Genomic DNA, 25,679 nt, shown 5'->3' with positions numbered 1-25,679 from the left:
TCCTCACTAATGTCACTCATTACGCAACAGGAGGAGTCATAAAGCTAACATGACAACTATTTGCCGTAAAATTGCTATAGATGTATGTATAATGGAAACAGATCAATGGTGTAACTATCGAAGGGGTAGGATATGCTAGTGATATGACAGCTGGCAGAAAGGGGCCTGGCACCAGACCTTTCCAAGTGCCAAAATCAGTGCTTGGAAAAGGGACATTTCAGCTCAGTGTCCTCCCTGTGAAAGCTGTGTAACGCTACACCACCACGCAGTCCTACTGCTGATTGTTGGATAAGGAACATCTTTGCTAAACCAAAACATACACTGAAAAATGTAGAGATCCAAACTACAGATTATTCATATCGGGGGATCCAGGCTACTCAAGGTGTGATGGCTAAGGTGGAAGGGGACTGGTTGGATTAGGGAGCGGTAGATTGTTTGTGAGGTCATTCCTGGCTAAGGGACCCTAAAACAGTTTTGCTTGGGGGGAAAGGGGCGCAAGCCATTATTAGAATGCATCAATGAACTTTCAACATCATATAAACAATTTACTATTAAATTTAGGGCAGTGTTGTATATAAGAAATTCAATCTGTCGGAAAGACTTTGCGTTCTCTAACACGGCCCGACATGTAAATTACAGCTCGTTGATCGGCGCTCTTTTGCTTCTTTCACAAGGAGCTATTATCAGTTATGTATGGGGATGAGCAATCCGATACTATGATTGCTCGTCCCCATCCGTTTCTATCATGTCGGCAGCACATCTCCCTGTTTTCACAGGGGGATGTACTGCCGACAACGATAATATTTCTTGCAACATACACGATACAATCAACCGATGAACCATCATTGCCCTGTTTACACAGGGCAATGATCGGGAAAGAGCGTTCTCATTTGCCAGACAATTGGCCTGTGTAAAAGGGCCTTTAAACAAGATTGCCCAACAAAAGCCATGAAATGCATTGACTGGGGTGAGTGAACTTATAAAACAAGGTCATAGTATATTCACCAGCAAGATATATTAATTCTGACAGTTTTATAAACATTTCATTTTATTGTGAAATTTTTTGATTCCTTATAAAAAAAAATACTTTTTGAATTTGCTGATATTCCTATCTCATGAAGAAATCTTAACACTGATAATTAACATTATCTGACCATACAAAACAACAAGGCATATCAATAATTGCCAAACGTCTGCTGGAATGAATGCATCATTTCTGTTTTTGGCAACATAATCCATTTCAATTCAGGTTACCTGAATACAAGAAGTCCAAGACTAAATACAAAACAAACAAAAAACATTATGGCATTCATAATTTAAGGCATAAATATTTCATATCATGCCCACGTTCTAGCTTATTACTGAAAGGCAAGGCACATATGGTAGAAGCAAGGCAGACAGTTTACCTATAAGCTGAGTATTTATGCTCCATAGCATAAAATAAGTTAATATTTTGGTTTAAAAAATTAACATAAGACATACAAATTTACATGTCCTGTAGAACCCGAGGGGTAGAAGAACTTATACATGGAAGTCCAAGTCTGGTGGGACTGGCTTCAAAAAGTCTATAAAATGTTCTAAGGCAGAAACATGCTTGTGGTTGTGATCACCAGTCCCCAGTGCTCCATTGTTGACAGAAAGAAGAGTCCCATTCATTGATATTGCTGAATTAGTGGCACTTTGACAGTCTTAACTTCTGATATATGTGATGATTTCTGGATGATGCAGCTAGTGGTCCCCTGAAGTTTGTCTTTTCCTTGCGCCAGGTTCGTTAAAGCCATCGCTGCATTGATCTCCCTCCAGTACGTCTCGTCTTTGTTGACCCCTTTTTTATTAACTGCACTAGATTAAGTGAAAGAAACACAATTGCATCAGATTATTTATATAAATGTATTAATTAATAAAAAAAAGTTCCTAAATAGAGATGAGCCAATTTCCCTAAATTAATTTTGAATTCTGATTCGGATGATCGTCAGATGTGATTCGGTCCAAATAAATTTATGGAAACTCGAAAGTGCCCGATTGTCCTGAAAAGTCGTGTTTGACACTCTGAGGTCTTCTAGGACTGTATGCAACCCCTTCCTAGCTCTTTAATGCCAAGACAGCATTAGTAATGTCATAGTGACAGCAATATAACTGGCTTTGGGTAAACAGATGGTAGCCAGTGGTAACAAACAGCCTGTTTAAAAACACACTGCACTGTTGGATTTTTTTATGCTTTTTAAAATGTAAAAAAAAAAAAAAACAATAAAAAATTATCCTTTTTTTGGTGGCAGATGCCTGCCGGTGTTTATGCACACACAGTGGTAACAGAAGATTTTTAACAAGCAGTCCAAACATTATCCCTATTTGGGGGCAGATGCTTGCCGGTGTGTATACACACACTCGATGGTATCGGAAGAAGCAAATGCTTTTCAACAAGTGGTCTAAAACATCCCTTTTTGGGGAGTAGCAACAGGTTTAATGTTATTTAAAAAAATAAATAAATATATATACATATATATATATATATATATATATATATATATATATATATATATATATATATACAATACAAAAAATAGGCAGCACTCCGTTCAGGTAGAGGTGAAAAAGAGGGTACTTTATTGTCCCATAAACATGTTTATGGGACAATAAAGTACCCTCTTTTTCACCTCTACCTGAACGGAGTGCTGCCTTTTTTTTGTATTGTATACCATTGGGATTTTGGTCTGCTCTCGTTGGCTTGCACCCACACTATACCGGTGCTGCTGGATCCATTTGTTTTTTTTTATATATATATATTTATATATATTTATTTATTATATATATATATATATATAAAATCAACCATTTTCACCGCCATGACTACACGTGCCAGTGAGTGTGCCTGATCCTCCTGGAAAGTGAAGAAGCAATGACTTTTGACTACTTATTTGAAAAAAAAAATTGTCACTTGCACACAGACTGATGTATAATGGAGCTGTAGAACTGCTTGACACAGAATAATATGCCAATTGTTGGTGGCACTATTGTTAGCAATTAGATATAAGCAAAACAATGAGTGATGTCACGTCCGTGGCATATGTATCATAGGCAGCGGCACACCATCAGCACCATAATTTAAATTAAAATCTGTAAGCTCCTGTTAGCAGCGCTGAACTTGACTGGCCGGTACAGAGCCCTGATCTCATCTCCATACACCACCAAAGGGATGAATTCAATTACCACATACTTCTGGCCATGTAGTGTATAGATAGATTTGTTTGATAAGAGATATCTTTTTCACACAGCCTTACAGAGAAGTTAAAGTGGATCTGTCACCTCTCCTGACAGGTCTTGTTTTATTAAATAACTGTATCCCTCCCATCAAATAACAATTCTACAGCATTTATTCTTAGAACTCTATGTTGTTCCATTCCTCTAGTATTCCTCCTAGAAATGTATGAATATATTGACAACTGGGTGTTACCAGTTGGGGGTGTGTCCCTACACAGACTGAAAATGTCCAATCAGTGCTGTCAGAGTGAGACTGTAGGAACACGCCCTTCTGACAAGAAGAATGATAACACCCAGGTGTCAATATTCTAGAAGGAATAACAGACAAACGGCACAACGCAGGGTTGTAAGAAAAGATGATGTAGAATTGTTATTTTTTATCGATTTTTTTTATTTTAAAAACCATAAAAAATCCAACAGTGCAGTGTGTTTTTAAACAGGGGAATACAAGAATTTATTAAAATAAACATGTCAGGAGAGGTGACAGATCCTTTTAATACCAACAAAAGGACCATTTCCAATTCTATGTACCATACAGATGAAAAACAGCTGACTCACCTTTGACATTTATTTGGTCCAGAGTCCAAAGTGTCTAAAATGAAACAAAGTTGAATATTAGTTATTTCAGTAAATAAGAATATATTGTAATAGAGATAATTTTTTAACACATTGCTCAGAATAAAATGTGTGTTAACTATAGACATAGCAGAGTTGAATCTCTACATTGAATTACTGATCCTTAACATGACAGATACACAATAGTAATTTACCAACGCATTCAAAATTGTAGTCTTCTAAGCTCAAATCACCCAGCATTCAAAGATGTTCAGTATCCGCACAGAGCTTATTCTGCTGATTTTATTTATACTATATATATATATATATATATATATATATATATATATATATATATATATATGTATATATATATATATAAAAATGTCAATATATTGACATTCTATTCATGAGTCAGGAAGATCAGAATGAACAATGGCCTCTCCCAAATAGTGGAGCATTGCACAGTGTGCAAAAAAAGAATTTCGTTGGTAAGACTTTTTTACATTTTTAAATTAACCATGTGATTATCGTGAGTAAGCCTTCATTATGTACATTCTTGCCCAACCACATTTCCTTGTAGATATTTGTGAGAGGATCTGACTCTTGATATGACGATTACAATAACAAGACTACAGAATGAGAAGTCTATGTGTCACTAAAAGCAGCATCTAGTATTTAACTGCGAGCCAAGCCAAATACAGACAATATTAGACACATATTTTTCTACATTTACTGGTAAAGAAAACAATTTTTAGGAATACTACTTTTAACCCTCTCAATTGCTTCCTGCATAGAAAAGTTTCCAAGAAATCAGAATTCAGGGTCAGTGTTCTGCAAAATTACTACTGGAATCCCATCCAATTGCATGTAGGAAGGTTGAGAAACAGTTTTGTATGCAAGATAATATGGAAACAAGGATATAACTTACACAGAATACTTCTTCTACAGACCATAGCGATAAGCAGGGGCAGTCAATGTCATAGTGCCCAAGAGTCAAGCAGCTAGAGGGCCCACAAGCCTCCCTTGGTAGACATTGGGACCCAGTAGTGGCATCATGACTCATGCACACAACCGTATTATGGGCCTGTGCTGTACGGATCTGTAATATGACACCCATATACACTTATGCTCCCATAATGTACCTTCGTGTGCCTAATATTTTTTTTATAGAGGGACATGGATGGTCTTTAGCATCACTGATTAATACAGAATCGTTGCATATACTATTGCATGCCTCTAGGGGAAATACAGCTCCTGATGAAGGCATCATATGGTCAAAACAAGAACCATTTCAGCACCATAGCCACTCTGTGTCCTGTCGTATAAGTTAGCCGTGTGTATAAGGCCTTACTGACAGCTGTAGCAGAGAGACAGATTGGCCGACTGTCACAGTGAGTGGTATTCAGGGCATAGTTTATGGGAACCTGGCTATAAATGTTTTTGTGAGAAACAGCGTGTAAAAGAAACCTCTGCTTTAGCTATACCTTAACCCCTTTTGGACAAAGCCATTTTTTGCTTTTTCACTTTTGTTTTTCACTCCCCGCTTTCCAAGAGCCATAACTTTTTTATTTTTCCATCACTGGAGTGGTGTGAAGGCATATTTTTTCAGGAGAATTTGTCGTTTCTATTAGCAATATTTAATGTACTGTATAATGTACTATATAATGTGCTGGAAAACGGAAAAAAAATTCTTTGTGGAGTGGAATTGGAAAAAACTTTGATTCCTCCATTGTTTTTTGGGTATCGTTTTTTCAGCTTTCACCGCGCGGTAAGAATGACAACATAACTTTATTCTGCGGCTCAATACGATTACAGTGATACCAAATTTATATGTTGTTTTTTTTTATACTTTACTACTTTTGCAAAGAAAAATCTATTTGTTGAAAATATATATTTTTTGTTTCACCATATTCTGAGATCTATAACTTTTTTATTTTTCATTGATTGAGCAGTGTGAGAGCTTATTTTTTTGCGGATGAGCTGTAGTTTTTATAGGTACTATATTTTAGTACATACAACTTTTTGATAATTTTTTATGACATTTTTTTTAAGACCTAAGGTGGCCAAAAAATAGCAATTTTGGTGGTCTAACAATTATTATTTTTTACGGCATTCACCATGCGAGTTGAATAATGTTATATTGTTAATAGTTCAAAATTTTACGGACGCGGTAATACAAATTTTGTTTATTTTTTACATTACTTTTAATATATATATATTTTTTCCCTACTGAAAACTTTCTTAAACGTTTTTTTACACTTGTTAATAGTCCCCCTAGGGGATTTGAGCCAGTGATCATTAGATTGCTGGTACAATACACTGCAATACTAATGTAATGCAGTATATTGTCATTTTTACAGACTCCTGTAAAACAGATGCTTAACAAAGGCAGAAAGAACGCAGACCTGGGAGCCTTCATTAGGCCCCCGGGCTGCCATGACAACCATCGGTACAGAGCGATCGTGTCGCGGGTGTGATGTGCTGTCGAAGGAGGCCACACCTTTCTTTGTAACATTTTTTTTTCTAATTAATTACTAACATTTTTTCAAATGTTCTATGTTCTCTACATAATTATGGGGAAGAAGCCATCTTGCCTGAGTTGCCGTTAACAGCATTTAGAGATATACTTTACAGCAGCCACATGGAACATTGAAGACAATAGTCTGAAGCTGACACATTGGTGTTATTTCTATATAGGCGTTAGTTGTCAGTGTAATCCTCCCTGTATTGATAATGAGATGACTGCTGAGAAGTGATCTCTACAGAACAGGAAGGGTCAGTCTTTTTTTAATGGTGGAACCTGTGTTATCTTTATACACAGTAGGTGTTACCTATCATTGTAATCCTGCCTGTGATGATAATGAGATGACTGCTAAGAAGTGATCTCTACAGAACAGGAAGTGTCAGTTAATTGAGTGGCTCAGTGGCCAGGGTAGAAACTGCAAGATTTATTTTAAATATAGATAGTGACATGGAAAATGTAAAAAAACATAACCAAAAATTCTTAAAACATGTGTTTAAAATATATGTTTAACTTTATTTAAGCAATAGGCCATTTTCTTCTTATACATTCCCTTTAAGCACATTTGTTATAACCAACATGATAGAATGAATAATTTTGAACAAATATTTTTTTTAAATATATTCAAATACATAATTTCGTTTGGACAGCCCCAGCTTAATATGAGGCCATTCCGGAGACACGTTATTCATGGGTGGTGTCTTGTTGCTTTAAGCCCTATGTGATCAGCTTGAGCAAATGCTTATTTTGAATGCAAGCATACAGCAATTCAAGGCCACCATTTAAATAAATGGGCATCCATTATTTTTACAGACTGCCTGCAGTTCTCCGGACCTGGATAAGGCTCTCATCTTTAGATAAAGGCTTTGCTTACACATTGTGGGATTGGATCCAAAAACAAGGCATAACTTTCCTCTATACTTTTCCCTCTTTAGGATCCACTACTGGCTCTGGCTACAAAAAAATACATCAAAAACCTTGCAATTTTAGTTGTCCCAATTGGTGCACCTTTCACGTAGCTCAATGCTCAATATTAAATTACATTATTCGTCATTGCCGACATTAGAAAACAGGTCACTTCGATGCAGCTTGATAGGGTTCGGATTTGGTTCTTGCACATATGTTTACTCTTAGGTGCAACTTAGCCAGTGCATGTCCTTCGAAATATTTGTGAACCCATTGAAAACCCATTTTTTGTTTAATTGAACACGGATATTTCATTTTTGTGTTAAAAATCGGTCATATTTTCGCAGCATGCCTCTTATAAAACACACTGAAATGGTAATTGATTCATGAAAACCACGCGTAAGTCTGTTTTTGATCAAAAGGAATGTAATAGGGAAATAAAATAAGGCAATAAGTTTAACATTATCACAGTCTGCATGCTGGCTTTGGTTTCCAGAGGTCAAAAAGTTCTTTATGAGGCCTGGACATAATATTACTTGAATAAACTCTCAGAATCCCCCACACTTTGTGTTATGCGCAGAAAGTCCCGTAAACTTTTATGATCGAGTCACATAGAAGTGTGCCACGTGCCAGGCCCTACAATGTATAAGCCGTCTGCTCTGTGATATTTTTCTATGATATTTTTCTTCTGACACATGAAAGCTAAATAATGTTTTCCACACATGTTAGGATTTTTTTACTTATATCCTAAAGCACTAACACCTTTCGTTTTCAGCAAATAAATTGTACAATCTCACGAAAGAAACACAGCAAAAGGAAACATTATATACTAGTAGCTGTATTCTTGGGTTAAACAACAACCATGTAAAATAGGACGGAAAGCAATAGCAATCCATACAAAATGATATTAGTCTAATTTGACACTAAGGGTCATTTTACACCAACTAATATGGACCTTAAAAACGTGCGCCGATCAACGAGACATCTAATTAATCAGCTCTTGTTTTTTCTTTCATAAGGAGCAATGATTAGTAAAGTATAGGGACGAGCGATCGTTACTACGATCACTCGTCCCCATACATTTCCATCATGTCGGCAGCACTAAGTTGTGCTGCCGACAACAATAATATTTAGTGCTGCATAAATAATACGATCAGCCGATGAACAAGCGTTTTAATGATGATTGGCCTGTGTAAAAGAGCCTTTAGAGTAGATTCCTAAATTGAATGAATGTCCCTAAAAAAAAAAAGTTATTCCTGCCAGCAATCCCTAGTGACTTTGTGGTGCATTGTCCTGTCACAATGATCAAGTTATTTAAAATCCTGACCCCGACGATCCTGCTATTAAGTGTCCATACCAAATTATTTCTTGATTTTTGCCATTGCCAGTTGATAAAGTGGTTTGTAGCTCGACTATGAGCCCCGAAAAATGGTGATTCAGTCTGCTCTTGGAAGGATCTGTAGCCTTCCCTGGTGATCCAGTGGATTGATAAATAATATTCAGATGGTCTAGTGGGTTAATAAATAATATATTCATTAGTAGACTAGTGGTTAACTACAGTATTCCTGATCAACTAGGGAATTATTATTATATGTGGTGGTCTAGTGGTTAAAGGGGTTGTCTCACCACAACAACCTCAGTCAATATGCTCTATTAGGGAATATAAATGTCTTAGAGGAGGGTCGTCCCACCCCCTGCTTGGGACTCCCCACTATGTGCCAGAACGAGGAGTCGCTCTGGTGGGCCCTGCCCATCCATGGAATGCTACAATTGCCCTTGCAGTGGCCGCTAAGACAACCCTTTTAAATACATTATTTCTGGTGTTAGGATTCTTGTTTAGGATTAGAGACACAATTAATAGGAGTAGGAGGATATTTAAGATTAGTTTACAAAGATTGAACAGAATGATCATCACTTTAGCAGTCTGACTGATCTGTGTGTTCTTCACAAAAATGACCCTGGTGTCAAAACATCTGGGTTATGAACTGTGAGGACTGGGACTGTCTGTGGGTAAAGGGGGCAATACATGGCTGTCTTTTAATAAGAAAGGGACATCTGACAGGTTTAATCTGGAATGAAAAATCGGAGTTAGAATTTTAGAAATCCTTAAAAATTCTAAAGATATGTAACATTAATATGGCTGTACATTTTTATTGTACTATATTCCACCAACCTATGGAGGCCCATTGTGTGTCAAAATGTCCCTACGTGCACTATTTTATGAAATAACCTTTAATTCGGTGGTCAGTCGAAAGGAAGCGTAAAAAACAAGAACTGTATCAAATGAAGCCCCAAATGCATGGTTCAAGAGAAAGCATAAACCATAGAACACACTCCAGCACTATACAACCTAATAAGAAGCATATGCCATAATAGCAAAGCATAACAACTAATGAAAAAGTGACCAAAGCACAAAATGATGCTTTTCTGAAACAATTTCTGCCCGTAGCCCAATTACCAGACAGAGGATAATGCATACGGGTGACTACATAACTGGCATAATGCTACAAATTCATGGCAGGATGGTAGTATTGGACTTAATGAATTTTGACAGGTTTATACAAAACATTTTTCTATAAAAAGAGATTTCTATTGTAATAAAAAAAATGTTAGAATAATATCAGTTAGTGAGGAACGAATCTTAAAAAAAACACAAAAAAAACAACGTTGCCTTTTTGTGTAAAACATTATTCACTAGAAACAAAATAGAGAACATGTCATCAATAAGATCTAACAGGTTATTTGTGAAGCAACCCATTAGAAATAGACCCTAGTAGAAAGTGGCTCTAAAGTCAGCTCCAAATGGGGTTGTCTTCTGCTGGACATTTAGAGACCATTATCGTGTCAGAGCCCGGGCCCATCCTCTGCTGGTCCAGTTCGAACCTGCCAAAAGGTATCGTTGCCCATCATTCCTAATTTTGAATGGCAAATCTGCCTAGTCATGTAATATTAAAGGGCTGGGGGAAGCATCAGTACATAGGTAGGCTTCAGGACTCTAGGAAACCCATGTGGCAGCTACAATGATGGTTATGTTGGTTGCACCCCAGCGTGCCCAAGAAATTTTTTAATAACCTGACAGAAGAGGATAAATCAAGGACATATACTGTGGGTCATTCTTTAAATTAATTGAGGGGCTCTTTAATACACAATAGTCACCAGGAAATGTCTAATTTTTGCATTGTTGACCAGCAATATTACTTGTTTTCACTTGGGGGAAGGTCAGTAAATCAAGTCTTCTACATGTCTTATAAATACCTACAAAGCTAATTATCTCTCAGGATTATGTAATTTTTTTTATTCTGTATCAATTTCCGTTCTGCAGATTCCACCCTTGGTTTTGGTTTTTTCGTTACAGAGCCTGGGTAGGACTACATTTTGTACAGCAATAAATATCCTAACATGATAAAGGACTTGAACATATCTGAAGACTCATCACTTTTGCATTGTGAACTAAGATGCCTAAAAGAAGCATACGGAAATTTTGGGACATAAGCAGAACAATATGTTAGCTGTTCATACTTAGCATACACCAGATGGGCATTTTCCCATGACCTACAGATGTTTCTCTCCTTACCTTTCCTCATATATAAACATATCCTGAGATGTGTGGCGCGAGAAGACCAGCTTTAAAAAAAATATGATTTTGTGATACTCCGTCACGAGATATCAATGCTATATGTGTCTATTTGTGGCCACCCGGTGGTTGTGATGTGGATTGCAGCCTGTCTAGGGTTTTGCTAGCATGTTGCGATATTGTATTATTGCGATATTGTATTAAATTTGTTTGATGAGAAGTTGGAGTCGTTGACCAAATTTAAGCAAAGATAAGGGTGGACACATCTGTAAGTGCAATGAAGGACTGTATGGTCATGTGGATAATGACGTGCCATACAGAATTGGAGAGTAGTTAGGTAAACTGAGACATGAACATAACTACTGGCCATCATTAAGAAAATGACTTTGTTGTCATCGTGTGACCTATACTCGGAACAGAAAATTGGGACAAAAAAGAAGATGCACAAATGTTAAGAATCAGAAAACCTTCCGAATCTACATCTTTTATCACTATGTAAATTTTTGGTCCAAAATTCTGTGCTGCTTAATTTCTTAACATATCTATAATAATTAGACTCCAGTCTACGGGTACAGAGCTCCAAATCTCTTGCAAAGACATAGATGTAAAACATAACAAGCAGTTGCCACTAAAGAGAGATTACTGCATACAGATTTATGATTGATTTTAATGTATAAACAGTATGCAGTAAGCTTCTAAGCTCCACCTAGTGGTGGCTGCAGGCTATTTTTAAGTCTTTATCTACACAGGGGATTAGGTGCCCTGTATCCCCCAAAAAAAGCTTAAACCAATATAAAGATATATTATTGAACCTGTTTAGATTAAAATAACAAAATAGTATTCAAGGGTGGAGATTGACATTAAGTTTGGACATTCTGTTTTGTTTTTTTATTATTATTATTTTAAGCAGCTGTTTCTTTTTATTTTCTCTTTTTTTGTACTTCGGGACTGGCAACATCTCTAAATACTGAGTAAAATACAGACGTTTTAATGGTAACAGATGCAGCGTAAAGTAGGATTTGTGTACGCAGCTCGTTCGAAGCTTCTGTCACACAGCAGGAACCAGGCATTTAAAGTACAGTCCATCTGTTCCAGGCTCCTATACTTCCTTAACTCAGAGTTTCTATTGTTACCGCATTGCAATAAAAGAGAAAAAAAAATGCAGGGAACAGTAAATGAGGAAAATATGTCTCCAACACTCTTGCTGCATCACTCAAGTAACTAAACAAGTTTGTCAGCAGCTTTCTCTCTCATTAAAAGCAGACGCTGGAAAAAACCATTCCAAGGTTAGCGGGTGTTGGCGCAGGTTGAAAAAAATAAAATAAAATTCTCCAGCCCAACTTGCTTGTGTTGAGCCGTGTTTACGTAGACGAAACTTGACAAAATCTGCCTCTCGTTATGAGCCGTACTTATCTGTGAACAAATGAATTGATATTCCGCAAGCTGCTAACGTGCTTGTTATAAATGTAAAATTACAGCTAAAAACTTATTTTTAATTAGTTAATAAAGTTTATAAATAACCTAATGAATTCTCAGATCTGTTACAGAAATTATTTTACCGCATTACCCTTCTGTTCCCACATGGCCACTGATCCCCAGCACAATGAGGATTTTATACATTTTTTTTTTTTTGTGGAAAGGCCATATTTAGAAAAATATTGCTTTTGGTCTGCCAATTTTCGTTGTCAAATTTTGTTGGTTGCCAAATGCATAAAGAAAGCCACAAAAATAAAAATTTACCAGCTTCTGTAAATTTGATGCAGACACTATAAGTAGAATGTCAAGTCAAACTTATTCCCTTTTATATATATATATATATATATATATATATATATATATATATATATTGGGGTTTTCCTGGACTTTGTTTGTTGCTTAGGATAGGTCATCAATATAAGATGAGTAAGTTCCGAGTCCCGGCACCCTACGATCAGCTGATTAAACGTTGCCACGGCACTCCGGTAACTGCTGTGGCCTCTTCATTGCTTACCAGTCACAGCTCCGTACATTCAGTAGCGGCTGTGCCTGGTATTGCAGCTCTTTGCAGCTAGGTCCCATTCAAGTGAATTGGACTGAGCTGCAGTACCAGGCACAGCCACTACTGAGTGTACAGAGCTGTGACTTGTAAGCAATGAAGAGGCCACAGAACTCGCCGGAGCGCCTCTGCCAACATATCGGTTGAGTGGGTGGAGTGTCCGGAGTTGGACCCTCACAGATCTAAAATTGATGTCCTATCCTAAGAATAGGTCATCAATGTAAAATCCTGGAAAACCCTTTTTTAAACATTTCCTTTCTTCCTTTTCCTGTTTTAAAAAACAGAACATAATAATAACCTTAAAGAGGCTCTGTCACCAGATTCTCAAATCCCTATCTCCTATTGCATGGGATCGGCGCTGCAATGTAGATAACAGTAAAGTTTTTTGTTTTTTTTAAAACGTTCATTTTTGGCCAAGTTATGAGCTATTTTATATATATGCAAATGAGGTTTGAAATGGACAACTGGGCGTGTATTGTGTTTTTAACTGGGCGTGTTTACGTGTATGACACTGACCAATCAATGACCAGTCAGCGTCATACACTCATCTCCATTGATTTACACAGCAACGATGTGCAGCCACATACACAGAGATTAACGTTACTGTAGTGTCCTGATAATGAATACACATGATCATCCAGCCTGGACGTCATGTGTATTCAGAATCCTGACACTTCTGACTCTTTTCTTTGAGATTTCTAGCAAGTGAAACAAAATCTCGCGAAATTACGGAGGTAAACGAGATTTCGTTTCACTTGCTTGAAATCGCACAGAAAAGATTCAGAAGTGTCAGGATTCTGAATACACATGACGTCCAGGCTGGATTTCATGTGTATTCATTATCAGGACACTGCAGTAACGTTAATCTCTGTGTATGCGGCTGCACATTGCTGCTGTGTAAATAAATGTAGAGGAGTGTATGATGCTGACTGGTCACTGATTGGTCAGCGTCATACACGTAAACACGCCCAGTTAAAAACACAATACACGCCTAGTTGGACATAACGAAAGAAAAACGCCCAGTTGTCCATTTCAAACCTCATTTGCATATATATATAAAATAGCTCATAACTTGGCCAAAAATGAAAGTTTTTTAAAAAAAACACACGTTACTGTTATCTACATTGCAGCGCCGATCATATGCAATAGGAGATAGGGATTTGAGAATCTGGTGACAGAGCCTCTTTAACAATAATTTTGACAATTAAATTATTAACCGTAGTCAGTTTATTTGAAGGATGTTGATATTTTTTAAACTGTTGCTCTAAATATAAAACTGACAATAATTCCAAAATTTACTCCACACTGTGGTTCCATTCAACAGCTCCAAGCCGATGTACCTGCTATGACACATTTCTGTTCAAAACTCGGTTAAAACTCTTCATATATGCAGCACAAGCATTAAACTAAACACTATCAGGCCTCCTTCACACAGGGTTCTCATCTGGCATTTTAGGACAGTTTTAAACAAGTGTAATACGGCCGCAGAAATTGTCTCTATGGTGCTGTCAGTTCAGGTCATAAGACCTGCGGTCAGGTCAGGATGTGCAGCCCTCATACGGGCGCAGAAATGTTACGCTTGTGTGAAACTAGCCTTCAACTGCATGAAAAAAATGCATGAAAAAAACAATGTTTTAATATACATTTTTGGTGGGTTTTTTTTTAAAACGTTTTTTTAAGTCCTATAGGGAAGCCTATGAAAAACACGCCAGAAAACACCCTAGAGAATGCTGCAATTTTTAAAAAAAAGAAAAAAAAGTCAAAACACTGAACCCAAAAACGCCACAAACCAAAATGTTGTGTATGTAGGCCTTCTAATATGTACTATTTAGACTTAAAGTTTTTTGGAAAAAAACGCACAAAAAATCTGTGACTATAGACATAAGGGCAGGGGGCCATTTTATACACCATAGATAAGCCAAATAATAAGCTGACGCAAGTTTTCTTTAAAGGGGTTTCGCCACAATAGTATAATATATAATATAACTAGTGAAGCTCAACAGCCCTGGAGATTTTTTCCCTACTCGGCTCCACTCCTAAACTAGGACCTCAACTCAGTTCAATTCACTTTAATGGTGGAGTTTTCAACAAATATGAAAAGGAAAGGTGGAGGAATTACATGATATGCTCATCTTGCCTAATAATTATTTAATTACTTGGATATTTAAATAAAACATTTATTTAAAAAACTTTTCTATTACACATTTTGACATTAAAATTATAACATTCTTTGAAAATAAAAAGCAGACTTACATTTCCAAGGGATTTTTGGGATCTGTTAATCATTTTGATCATAGTCACTAAGCGTCCCTAACCTCCGAAGGATGGTCTGAGCTTTAAAACTCTGTCTCTAGGAACATATGTATTTGAAAGCACTGATGTTTTTTGGCACTGACCCTCTGCACCAAAATAAAGATGCAGATTTTATCAATTAATTTCCTCAGAAGTTTTATATATTTTGCTAACATAAAAGACCGATTTAAAAGTTACTCCTATCTAAGACATTTATCTAAGGCCTCATGCACACGAACGTATTTTTGTCCTCCCGTAAATACTGGCGTAAATACGGGTCCTTGGTCACACGTATTCGACCCGTATTGCACCAGTATTTACGGAACCGTGCCCTTAAATACGGGTCCGGTGTCACCCGTATTCCACTCGTATTTACGGGCACGTTTTTGCTGCAAAATTACACTGCAGTAATCGGCAGCCCCTTCTCTCTATCAGTGCAGGATAGAGAGAAGGGACAGCCCTTTCCGCAGAAAAAGTAAAAGAAATTCATACTTACCCGGCCGTTGTCTTGGTGACGCGTCCCTCTCTTGACATCCAGTCCGACCTCCCTGGATGACGCGGCAGTCCATGTGACCGCTGCAGCCAGTGATTGGCCTGTGATTGGCTGCAGCGGTCACATGGGCTGAAATGTCATCCCAGGAGGCCGGACTGGAGGAAGAAGCAGGGAGTTTTAGGTAAGTATGAACGTCTTTTTTTATTTACAGGTTGATCTATATTGTGATCGGAAGTCACTGTCCAGGGTGCTGAAACAGTTATTGCCGATCGTTTAACTCTTTCAGCACCCTGGACAGTGACTATTTACTGACGTCGCCTAGCAACGCTCCCGTAATTACGGGTGCACACACGTAGTCACCCGTAATTACGGGAGCCCCATAGACTTCTATGGGCCTGCCCGTGCCGTAATTACGGCCTGAAATAGGACATGTTCTATATTTTTCAACGGCACGGGCACCTTCCCGTAAGCATACGGGGAGGTACCCGTGGCCAATAGAAGTCCATGGGCCCGTAAAAACGTGCCGTAATTAGAGATATGCCATAAATATCTGATAGATGCGGGTACCAGCACTGGGACCTGCAGATATCTCCAGAACGGGGAGTCCCATGACCTTCGTCCCGTCCAGTGAGGTGGCCACTGTATTCAGGTGGAGATGGAATAGAGGGGTGGCCTCACTTGTTAGCGGCTCTCTCCAATCTATTCTATGGGTGTTACGGAAACAGGCGAGCATGTTCCCACGGATAAGTCATAAATATCAAAGATGGGAATAACCCTTTAAATATATTACATTAATATATAGATATAACATGATTAACAGGATTACTTTATATGGATACACTAACTGCTTAGTAACCTGGCTATAAAGGGCCATCATGGCCACACATAGTTTTGCTATTTTTTGTATTTTGGTCAAACTGCTTTAACATATTGATTAGCTAGTCTACCAAAAAGATTTTGACAATTTTTATAATATACTTGGATATGGTACCCACAGACCGCCATTGTAAAAAAAAGTAAACCATACAGTATATTTTTTTGCGGTGCCAGGCTGCATAGAAAAGCGCAGCAGTGGAAAACCGTATACTGAGGTATACCAGTGCAGAAGATGACAAAAGGACACTTGTTTGGCATGTCAAGACCACAAAGGTCTATGGACATAAGAACCGGGAGTATCCTGCAAATACTGTATGGATAGACCCCTACAAAGTGATTATATGCTCATACTAAAAAACGAAAAAAGATAACTGAAAATGATATAACGTACATATTTAAAACCCATAGTCCTGTTCCCAATGAGCAAATTCCCCAGCGGTACGAATTGTAGATGTTTAGTACCTTTGTTATTTTCTGGCTTCTGTTAAATGAGTCCCTGGATTTGTTAAAGAATTTCACATCGGTTCCAGTTATTTTAAGTGTTATGAATGACTATGATGTTACTTTTTAAATGTTCCAGAAAATTTTCCATACACCTTTCTGCATGAACTAAACGGTCTTACACTTTTCTTTTTATGTGTATCTTGCATTCATTTAGACGCCACCGTTGCCAACACATAACTGGCTGGCACAGAAACATTCAACTTAAATGCTCTGGCCAAAAAGAAGACTCAGACATCGTATTATTCACTGCATGTGTTTTGTTACATATGTTATGTGGGTTTTATTAAAGCAATGAGTCAAATTTATAGGTATAAATGTAAAAACCTTGAAAACTGTGTTAACATCTTAAAAATGTCTGCCTTAAATTTTGACACAATTAATATCAAAGACTCACACACCACTTGTCAGTTATAGACAGTAATAAACAGTCTAGGATCTCTCCACATTTTGAAAAAGTGGTTGCCGGACATTTCCTTACATTAGATATGCACTATATGGTCGAATGTGGACACCACTCCTAATCACTGAGTTCAGGTGTTTCCGTCACATCCATTGCAAACAGGTGCATAAAATCAAGCACACAGTCATGCAATCTCCATAAACAAACATTGGCATTATTATGGGGTTGTAGTGTAGAGCTCAGTGACTTTAAACATGCCACAAGTCAATTTGTTAAATTTTTCGGTCACCTGTTAGGCCGGGTTGACTTGTAGCGTAAATACTGCAGATTTTCCGCACTGGATTTTATTGCAGAAAATCCGTAGTGTGTTACAGTAGCAGCAAAGTTGATGAGATTTTAACAAATCTCATCCACACGCTGCGTAAAAAAACACACCGAAAAAACATTCATAAATTGACCTGCGGTGCGGTTTTGTAAACCTCAACATGTCAATTTATGTGGCTGAATCGCTGCTTTTCTATTGTGGGTTTTCTCCATTGAATTCAATAGAGAGGTAAATCCTGCAACTAACAGCAGATGTTGCGATTTTTGCAGCATAAAAGCTGCGATTCTACCGCGAATATCGCAACTAGGAAAAAAAAATCTCATACTTATCCAGATTTCTCTGCTTCTGCGTCTAGCCTGGCCTCCAGGGATGACTGTCATCCTATGTCACATGACATGAAACGTCATTCCAGGAGGCCGGGCTGCAGGACGTCAGAGTCACGCATCGCCATGGCTACGGGTAAGTATGGACTTTTTTTCCAGCCGAAAATTGCACCACAATTTGGTGCTGTGTTTCATCCGGAATTCCCTGCGGCATCCAGGGCGGATACGCTGTGGAACTTTATACAGCATATCCGCCCTGTGTGAACATACCCTATGTGTTATTATTGTGAAGTTTAAGCGTCTAAGTGTAACTACAGTAACTACAATGTTTCGCTATCTGGCAGTCTGATGGAAGAATCTGGTTTGAGGTTAAAACAATATGATTTGGGATCAAAAATGTAATTATTAAATTTGTCATTTGTTTCTTTAAGCAAATTTGGAAAACAAATCAACAAATTAAGAAGAAATTAATTAAATTGGTACTCCCAGAATAGACAATTATTACCTATCCACAAGATACGTGTTAATATTCCTAAAGGCCCCACCGCTGGGACCGCTACTGATCACCCCCCTGAAGCTGAACTTGAATGGAGCGGAGAGTGGAGAATACCCTTTTAATTTGTGACTATGGCCAGAATATATTAAAACTTGGCGCTGTACATTTTATAGCTGGTTTCATTACATATATATATATATATATATATATATATATATATATATATATATATGTGTGTGTGTGTGTGTGTGTGTGTTTTTCATTGGTGAAAAGTGATTAACATATCATCAGCAAGGCAACACAGACAATAATACGTAATGTGATGTAAGTCAGATTTCAGTCATAGGCCCAGTTCACACAGAGTTTTTTTGCGCTGATTTCGACACGGAAACCGCGTCTAAATCAGTGACAAAAAAATTTCCAAAACCGCCTGCCATGGATTTCAATGGGTGGTGGTGGCGCTTTTTTTCCCGAGCAGCTTTTAGCCGCATATCCTTTCTTGCCATGGTTCCGCCTCTGACCTCCCATTGAAATCAATGGGAGGCAGAAAAAGAGGTGCTCAATGACCGCGGGCGAACAATCTGATTTTTTTTTCTACCTCCAAAATACTCTGTGTGAACAGTGCTTTATGGTACGTTGGACAATGGCAACCAATATCATGGTCAATTCCCATCCCCAGACACCTTCAGGTTCTGTAGACTTCTGCACTGTCACGCTATGCAGCTATGAAACTAAAACACCCTCTATGACTTTATGACTGTCTCAAAGGGAAATCTTCAAAACATCTGTTACGAAGGCAAATTCAATGCAGGAACATACACATCAAAGAAACAAAGCAAAAGCCAAAGTTCTTGTGCAAGCTACTGATGAATTCTGTTGCCAAACAGATAAGATAGCGCCTGCAAAACATCTTCCTCAGCATGATGCTCTACGGAATTGTGACAGCCATCCAAATAAAACTGGGTGTTCTGATACCACAGAGTACAAGGAGACCTGACCGTGACCCTGCAAGAATTATTCAAAGTAGAGCCACCTCTGTGAGCTGCCTTCAAGGAAGAACATTGACCTCATGTGGAGCACCCTAATATTGAATAGATATGTTTGAAGAGTTGCAAAGGATTAACATGACTTAAACTAGAGATATGATTATATGAGATCATGTTCCGGATCAAAAATCAGCAAAACCTTTCTGAAGCGGAAGCAATTTTTATAGAATTTCAGTTATTCGATCCCTAAAAACCTCCAGATTGCACATCATCGCTCAATACCCTAAATGAGCTAAGACATTCTCCATAAGCAAAGTAAAATGTATTACACACACTATTTTTATTTATGCCTCTAGTGGATGAAGTTTTTCTTCTCTAAGGGTATGTTCACAGATTTTGACCTGCCTGCACTTTCTTTGCTGCGGTCTTCAGTGTTCTTCCAGCCGATGGCCATTGAGCGCCGCAGGTAAAAAAAGCAGCGAAAAACACTTTCTCTGCCTCCCATTGATTTTAATGGGTGGTCAGAGATGGAACCGCGGGAAGAAAGAGCATGTCGCTTTGTTCTGAAATCAGTAGGAGGCGATTTCCGACGCCGTTTCCGCGTCAAAAACAGCGCCAAAAAACTCTGCGTGAACTAGGCCTGAGTTTTTTTTTATTTGACCTATCAGCTCTTTTTGGGGCTGTTTGCCCTCCACCAGCTTTATTTATGGACAAGAGGTGCACTGCCTACTAAATAAGCCAACCGCCTCCTCATATCCAGACAGACACATTTGGGTGGTTGTTTACTCACCTCCTGCTAGTAAGGGTCCTCTAGAGTCATCAAGAGCGTAAACAGCTGCTATCAAATGTATGCTACCCCATACGGCTGCTATCAAATAAAACAAATGACAATTATAACCAATTAAATCTTTTTAAAGTGATTGTCCACGATTGAACAAAAATATTGTTCTTTTTAAATCCCTTGGCGCATTTAGAAGTCCGTGTACATTCATGAACTGTAAGTTAAATAAGAACTGTAGTTTCATCAAACTTTTGATATGTCAGAGAAACATATCAAAAGTTTGGATCGGTGGGTGTCCAAGTGCTGTGACCCCCACCGTTGCTGAAACGAAGGTGCAAAAGTGCACATCTGTGATCAGCGTTCATCGTCAGGCTGAAGACGGCTCTTTCTAGTATCCCAGGGCTAACCGCAGAGGGGTCCCACAGTCTTAAATCGCGTCACCGGATTTCCGACCCCTTCAGCAGGCTGCTCTAAGTTCAGGCGCTGTTAGTTACATCTCCTGCTTAGAGGATGAGGAGATCACAGGATAATTCACGAGCCCTTTCTACAGCGATGCCAAAAGATGTTGCTGTAGACTGGGGACCTTGCACCGCCCGCCGTCAAAAGACAGTGGGCGGTCGAGAAGGGGTTAAAATGCACCAGAATTCTGCTATACATGCAAAAAGTCAATTTTTTTTTCTACACACTTGTTAAGGGGCGTGCTTTTGCAAGAAAGGGGTGTGGTCTAGACACAAGGGGCGTGGCTTCAAATGCTACACTGTAGCACAAAACACTGGCGCAAACTAAGCCAACCAAGAGGTGGTATAAGGAAGGGAAAATTGTCTAACGTGTCTAGCTAGATGCGCCAAATTTATTATATATGTACCACTTTGAAAAATGTGGCCAATTTTCTGACTGCCTTGTGTACACTGATTAAATTTAGAGAGTATTAGAAAACCTGCCCCAGTATGCAGGAAGATCCTAAGTTCCCTCTAGTAGTGGCAGAATTTTATCATTTATATCTACGGCTATGCAGGGGATTTGGAGCCATGTATCAGAAACACAGCTCAGACCCCCTATAAAGATATATGATGACATCAATCAGCGCTGAGTGTTGGACTAAAAGGTGGAGATTCACTTTAACTTTTTAAAGAATTGAAAATTTGCTCTAGCGGTTTTTCTTTTATTAAATGATATGTTATTGGACTACATCACCCATGATGCTTAGCCAATGACTGAAAATCTGGAGCCTGCCCATATCTGGACAGAGTATTCTCACACCTTGTGAATAGAAACAGCACTGGTGGCTTAATTATTCCAAGTATTAATTCATATAAAAAATAGCCCATCCACATTCTCCATAAAAACATCCACTGCGCACATTTTGAAACAGTCTGGCACTACGTTGTTTTTTAACACTATGATTGCTTTGTTTTAAGCACACGTAATTTGCCCCTTTAGATTTATAAAACCAGGCAATAAATCAACTTTCTCAATTTTCCAGTAGAAGCTTTTTCACTGTCTGAAATTTGCTGGCAGGGCTTCTCCCTCTCACGGTCAGCATGTGCAATTCACTCGCTCTATATATAGAAGTGGGAAGTCAAGACAAATTCCACAGACAGAACCAAAGAAATTCTTTAGGGAGACCAAAGGAAAAAATGTGAGCAGCATCACAATTACTCCCTTTGCTAGAGCAGCGAACAGCCCGCCAAATAATCCCACATCCATTAGACTTTATGTCGTAACGTAATTTCCTTTTAATGAGTGTGGAATTCCAGGCAGAATCTTAATTTCCTTCCCCTTACAAATTTACACAGCAGCAGGTGTATTCCTCCTTGTAATTATGAAGTTGCCAAATAAATTTTACTTTCTTTAGATCTACCATGTCTAAGCACATTCCTGCTGCAATCTGAGGTTTCTACCTCGGTAACAGGCTTTCTCTATGTGATTGCAAGAAATGAGTAACTGAATAATAATAGACAAAATATAATAAAAGGAAAATAAGAAATGTAAAATCTTACCTTCAAATAGATTGACTTAAATGCTGATAAGGGTTCTAAGGGTGTAAAACGTTTTAACATACTTACCTAACCAAATCTCTTAAGGCACTTCATCACGTACGTAGGCTACTAAACAGAGAGGTGAGTGACACAGGAGGCCAGCGGCAGGGGAACAACATAAAAATGTTGGAGTAATTATATTATAGGTTTTTAGTATTTTATGCCCGTAGAACCCTTGAATGACTCAGAACACTTCTTTAATTGTGTAATTATTCCAAAATTTGTAAAGCAAAATCATTTTGTATTAGTTTTAAAGGGAAGGTTTCATGTATTTCATTTCAGTTTTATTATATAGCTGTAAGTCTGTAGAAAATAAATGAGTATGTTTTTTTTCATGTTGTAGCTTTTTTACTTCCAAAAACGTTGTCATATTGGAAATTACAGTTCCTTCCTGTATTGTCCCAATCTACACTGCAAAGCTGACATGTGACAACCTATTGTGTCTGCTCTAGTGGCCAATGTGAAAACTGGAATAGGTCAAGATTTTTTATTTTTTTATGTGAATAGTCAAATAAAAAAATTTTTTCTTTAGGATTAAAGCTCTTCAGGTAATTTGAGGGGTTGTCTAAATAAGGCAATCCATACCCGTATGCCGTGTTCGAGCGTAGGGATGTCATAGAAGGGAGGCCTGTGGCAATCAGCTCGTTCCTAGCCCGGCTTAATTTAAAAAAAAAAAAAGGGGTTATCTTGATACCAACTTCTTCAAGCATAGCTCTATATGTCCCCTGAGCCTAATTCTAAATAAAGATCACAGATATTTCACAATATTTTCTATCACTGAATATAACATTAAAGAACTTCCTGTGACTACTATAATGTATGCAGCCACTGTATATGTAATGAAATTGCGGTCACCTAGACAGTCAAGCGGTTCCTAGGCAACTTGAAGACTTTCAACGTTTTAAATGGGTTATTCAGCACTGTGGTAAATTATCATGATAGCTACAGCATGATGGCTACAGACAAGTTAATCTGAAAAGAAAGTCCTATATGCAAAATCTATACTAAAATGACCGCCTACTCAAATTTCTACAGTCGCTCATTTATTTCTGCCTTGCTCACTTTAATAAGTGATTCTTACAAACAACGTAACCATGTATTCCACCTTCCTCAGATTTTGAGTTTGCCTGGAATGCCCCTTTAAATAGAAGACCCATGAAAAAGTAGGTTAAAGCGCCCCTCCGGTCTCAGGACAAAATTATAAATGTGATGGGGTATATGGAGTAATATTACCTAGTGTCCTCCAGTTGCCCTCCTCTGCCATGGATCAGGGTCCTCTTTGAGTTGTCTCAAAATGGCCACAACGCTTCTCAGACTAAGACACTCCCTCTGTTCACGGATTGGACAGAAGTGGTCTCTTTGGGATAGCACAGAGGGGACCCTAAAACAGCGGATCCACAGCAGAGGGGCACAGCTGAAGGGCATCAGATATTATTACTTCATATACACCATCATATTTAAAATGTTCTCCCGGGACCAGAGGGTTGCTTTAACTTTTTTTTTTGGCCTCTATTTACTAGGTCTTGATTGACTATCTGTAAGTAAAAGTGTTGGACAGTTTATATAAGTTGGATTCAGACAGGAACAAGTTAAAACTATTCTATTGCTGTATTTCCACATGCGAGAGAAGCCGTTTGGAAGGATGCGTGTATAAAAACATACTAACATTAACTAGACCCGTGCGTGTCATCACTGCATTTAGAAATACATATGTTGTATCGTACACGTTTGGGTTTGTCCCAGATGTGGATGAGATGAGCCAGAAAGACTATATAGATGGTACAGTGCTCATACTAAGAACACGGGCCAAGAACAGCCGAAAAACTGCTCAGACGGAGCCTCAGAAGCCTTGTTAAAGTAAAATAAGAGCAGAGAAGACAAGACTTACAGAATAAAACAAGGTGTGCCTTCATTGCTAATAGAGAAAGAATGACATGTTTTGTTAGCTTGATCCCAGTTGTCCATTAGGGAGATGTTATTATAAAGTATTTGGGATTTTTATGTCCATACTTTGTAAGTCGGCTCTCAATTCTACACAAGAGTTTTTTGCAGAAGTTTGGAAAGGGGATATTACATGATGCAGATTAATCTATACTGGATACTGACAACTTGTGGCAACTAAAATTTGTTAAAGTTGTGAGATTTTTTTCATATTTATTCAAGAGGGCTAATATTAGTTGAAAGGAGCAATATCTGCCATTAATAACCTAAAGTACACAATCATTTTATTTATGATACATACGGTTTGTGTTAAAGGGGTTTTCACCACATTAAACACTTCACAGGATATACCATAAATGTCTGGTAGGTGGGAGTCTCACTTTTGGGACGCCCACCCATAAGGAGAACAGGAGTCGTCTCACCGGGTAAAATGAGAGTCAGAGAACTTACCTTCTCCCGATAGTTTGGGGTCCCGGAGGTGGAAACCCTACCTATCAGACATTTATGACATATAAAGATAATTGTCTAATGTAAGAAAAATCCTTTAAGTTAAAAGCGTTCTATACTTTTTAATAAGAAAGTCTCAATGGTAGTGCGCTCATTTTTAATATGCGTTTTGTATCAATTACCTAAGGGTAATCTCAATTTAGGGAGGTTGTCCATACAGAGTGGACATGGAATACATACAAAGATCTCTACCTATCATGTCCATTGATGAGACATATATAAATAATCCCTCTTCCTTGTCTTAGTCCTCAAGATCGGTGCTGGAGACTCAACTGTTACTTAGTATGTATTACCAACCTGGAGGACCCCTATCACTTGTGTCATCATTATTAAAAGGTATGGACTTATTTAACAAGGTTGTCTCTTAAAAGCAGTTGATTTTGTAGTGGGAAGCCACGGCGGGCCAGCTGTACAGGAAATACACTGATACATGGACGGATCGAGCCCCCCACACCTACAGAGCGGCTCTCCTTTCTAGCTAATAGAGGGACCCCCCTCTATGACATACGCCTTAATTGTCTTTGTTAGACAACCCTTTTATTCCTCAATTATCACTTGTATCCCAAAAAGTTTTATCCTGCCTAAAACTTCAGAATATGTGTTAAAACCTTTCAGGGTATGTGTCATATGATGTACAATAAAACTTCTACAGTTGCCTTATAAGGTCTTATATTATACGTGTCTTTTCATTAAATTATAGTGCAGACTATCAGTTGTATTGATTTTTATTGAAACAGGTGGAGAAGGTAGCTACAACCTCCTCGCTGTAGCTACAGCCTCCTCGCTGATGTAAACACTTCCCACTTTACTAGTTTCTCAACTTAGAAAAAATATATAATTTTGCAATCTTATAAGCTATGGATT

The 25,679-nt window shown here is 38.1% G+C and overlaps 1 protein-coding gene across 1 annotated transcript in view; it reads right to left on the bottom strand.

Annotated features, from left to right (window-relative positions):
• Nucleotides 1–1,103: 1,103 nt before the first annotated feature.
• MKX (mohawk homeobox) overlaps nt 1,104–25,679 on the bottom strand; it is an 86,526-nt gene continuing 61,950 nt past the window's right edge. The window contains exons 6-7 of the mRNA XM_075828715.1: nt 3,817–3,850; nt 1,104–1,842 (exon numbers count right to left, since the gene is read on the bottom strand). Of these exons, the coding sequence (XP_075684830.1) occupies nt 1,653–1,842; nt 3,817–3,850 (224 nt within the window). The 3' untranslated portion in view covers nt 1,104–1,652. The remainder of the gene's footprint in view (nt 1,843–3,816; nt 3,851–25,679) is intronic.

This window comes from Rhinoderma darwinii, chromosome 5, assembly GCF_050947455.1.
Source record: "Rhinoderma darwinii isolate aRhiDar2 chromosome 5, aRhiDar2.hap1, whole genome shotgun sequence".
In the NCBI taxonomy this organism is placed as follows: Eukaryota; Metazoa; Chordata; class Amphibia; order Anura; family Rhinodermatidae; genus Rhinoderma; species Rhinoderma darwinii.
This window is presented reverse-complemented; position numbering and strand designations above follow the sequence as displayed.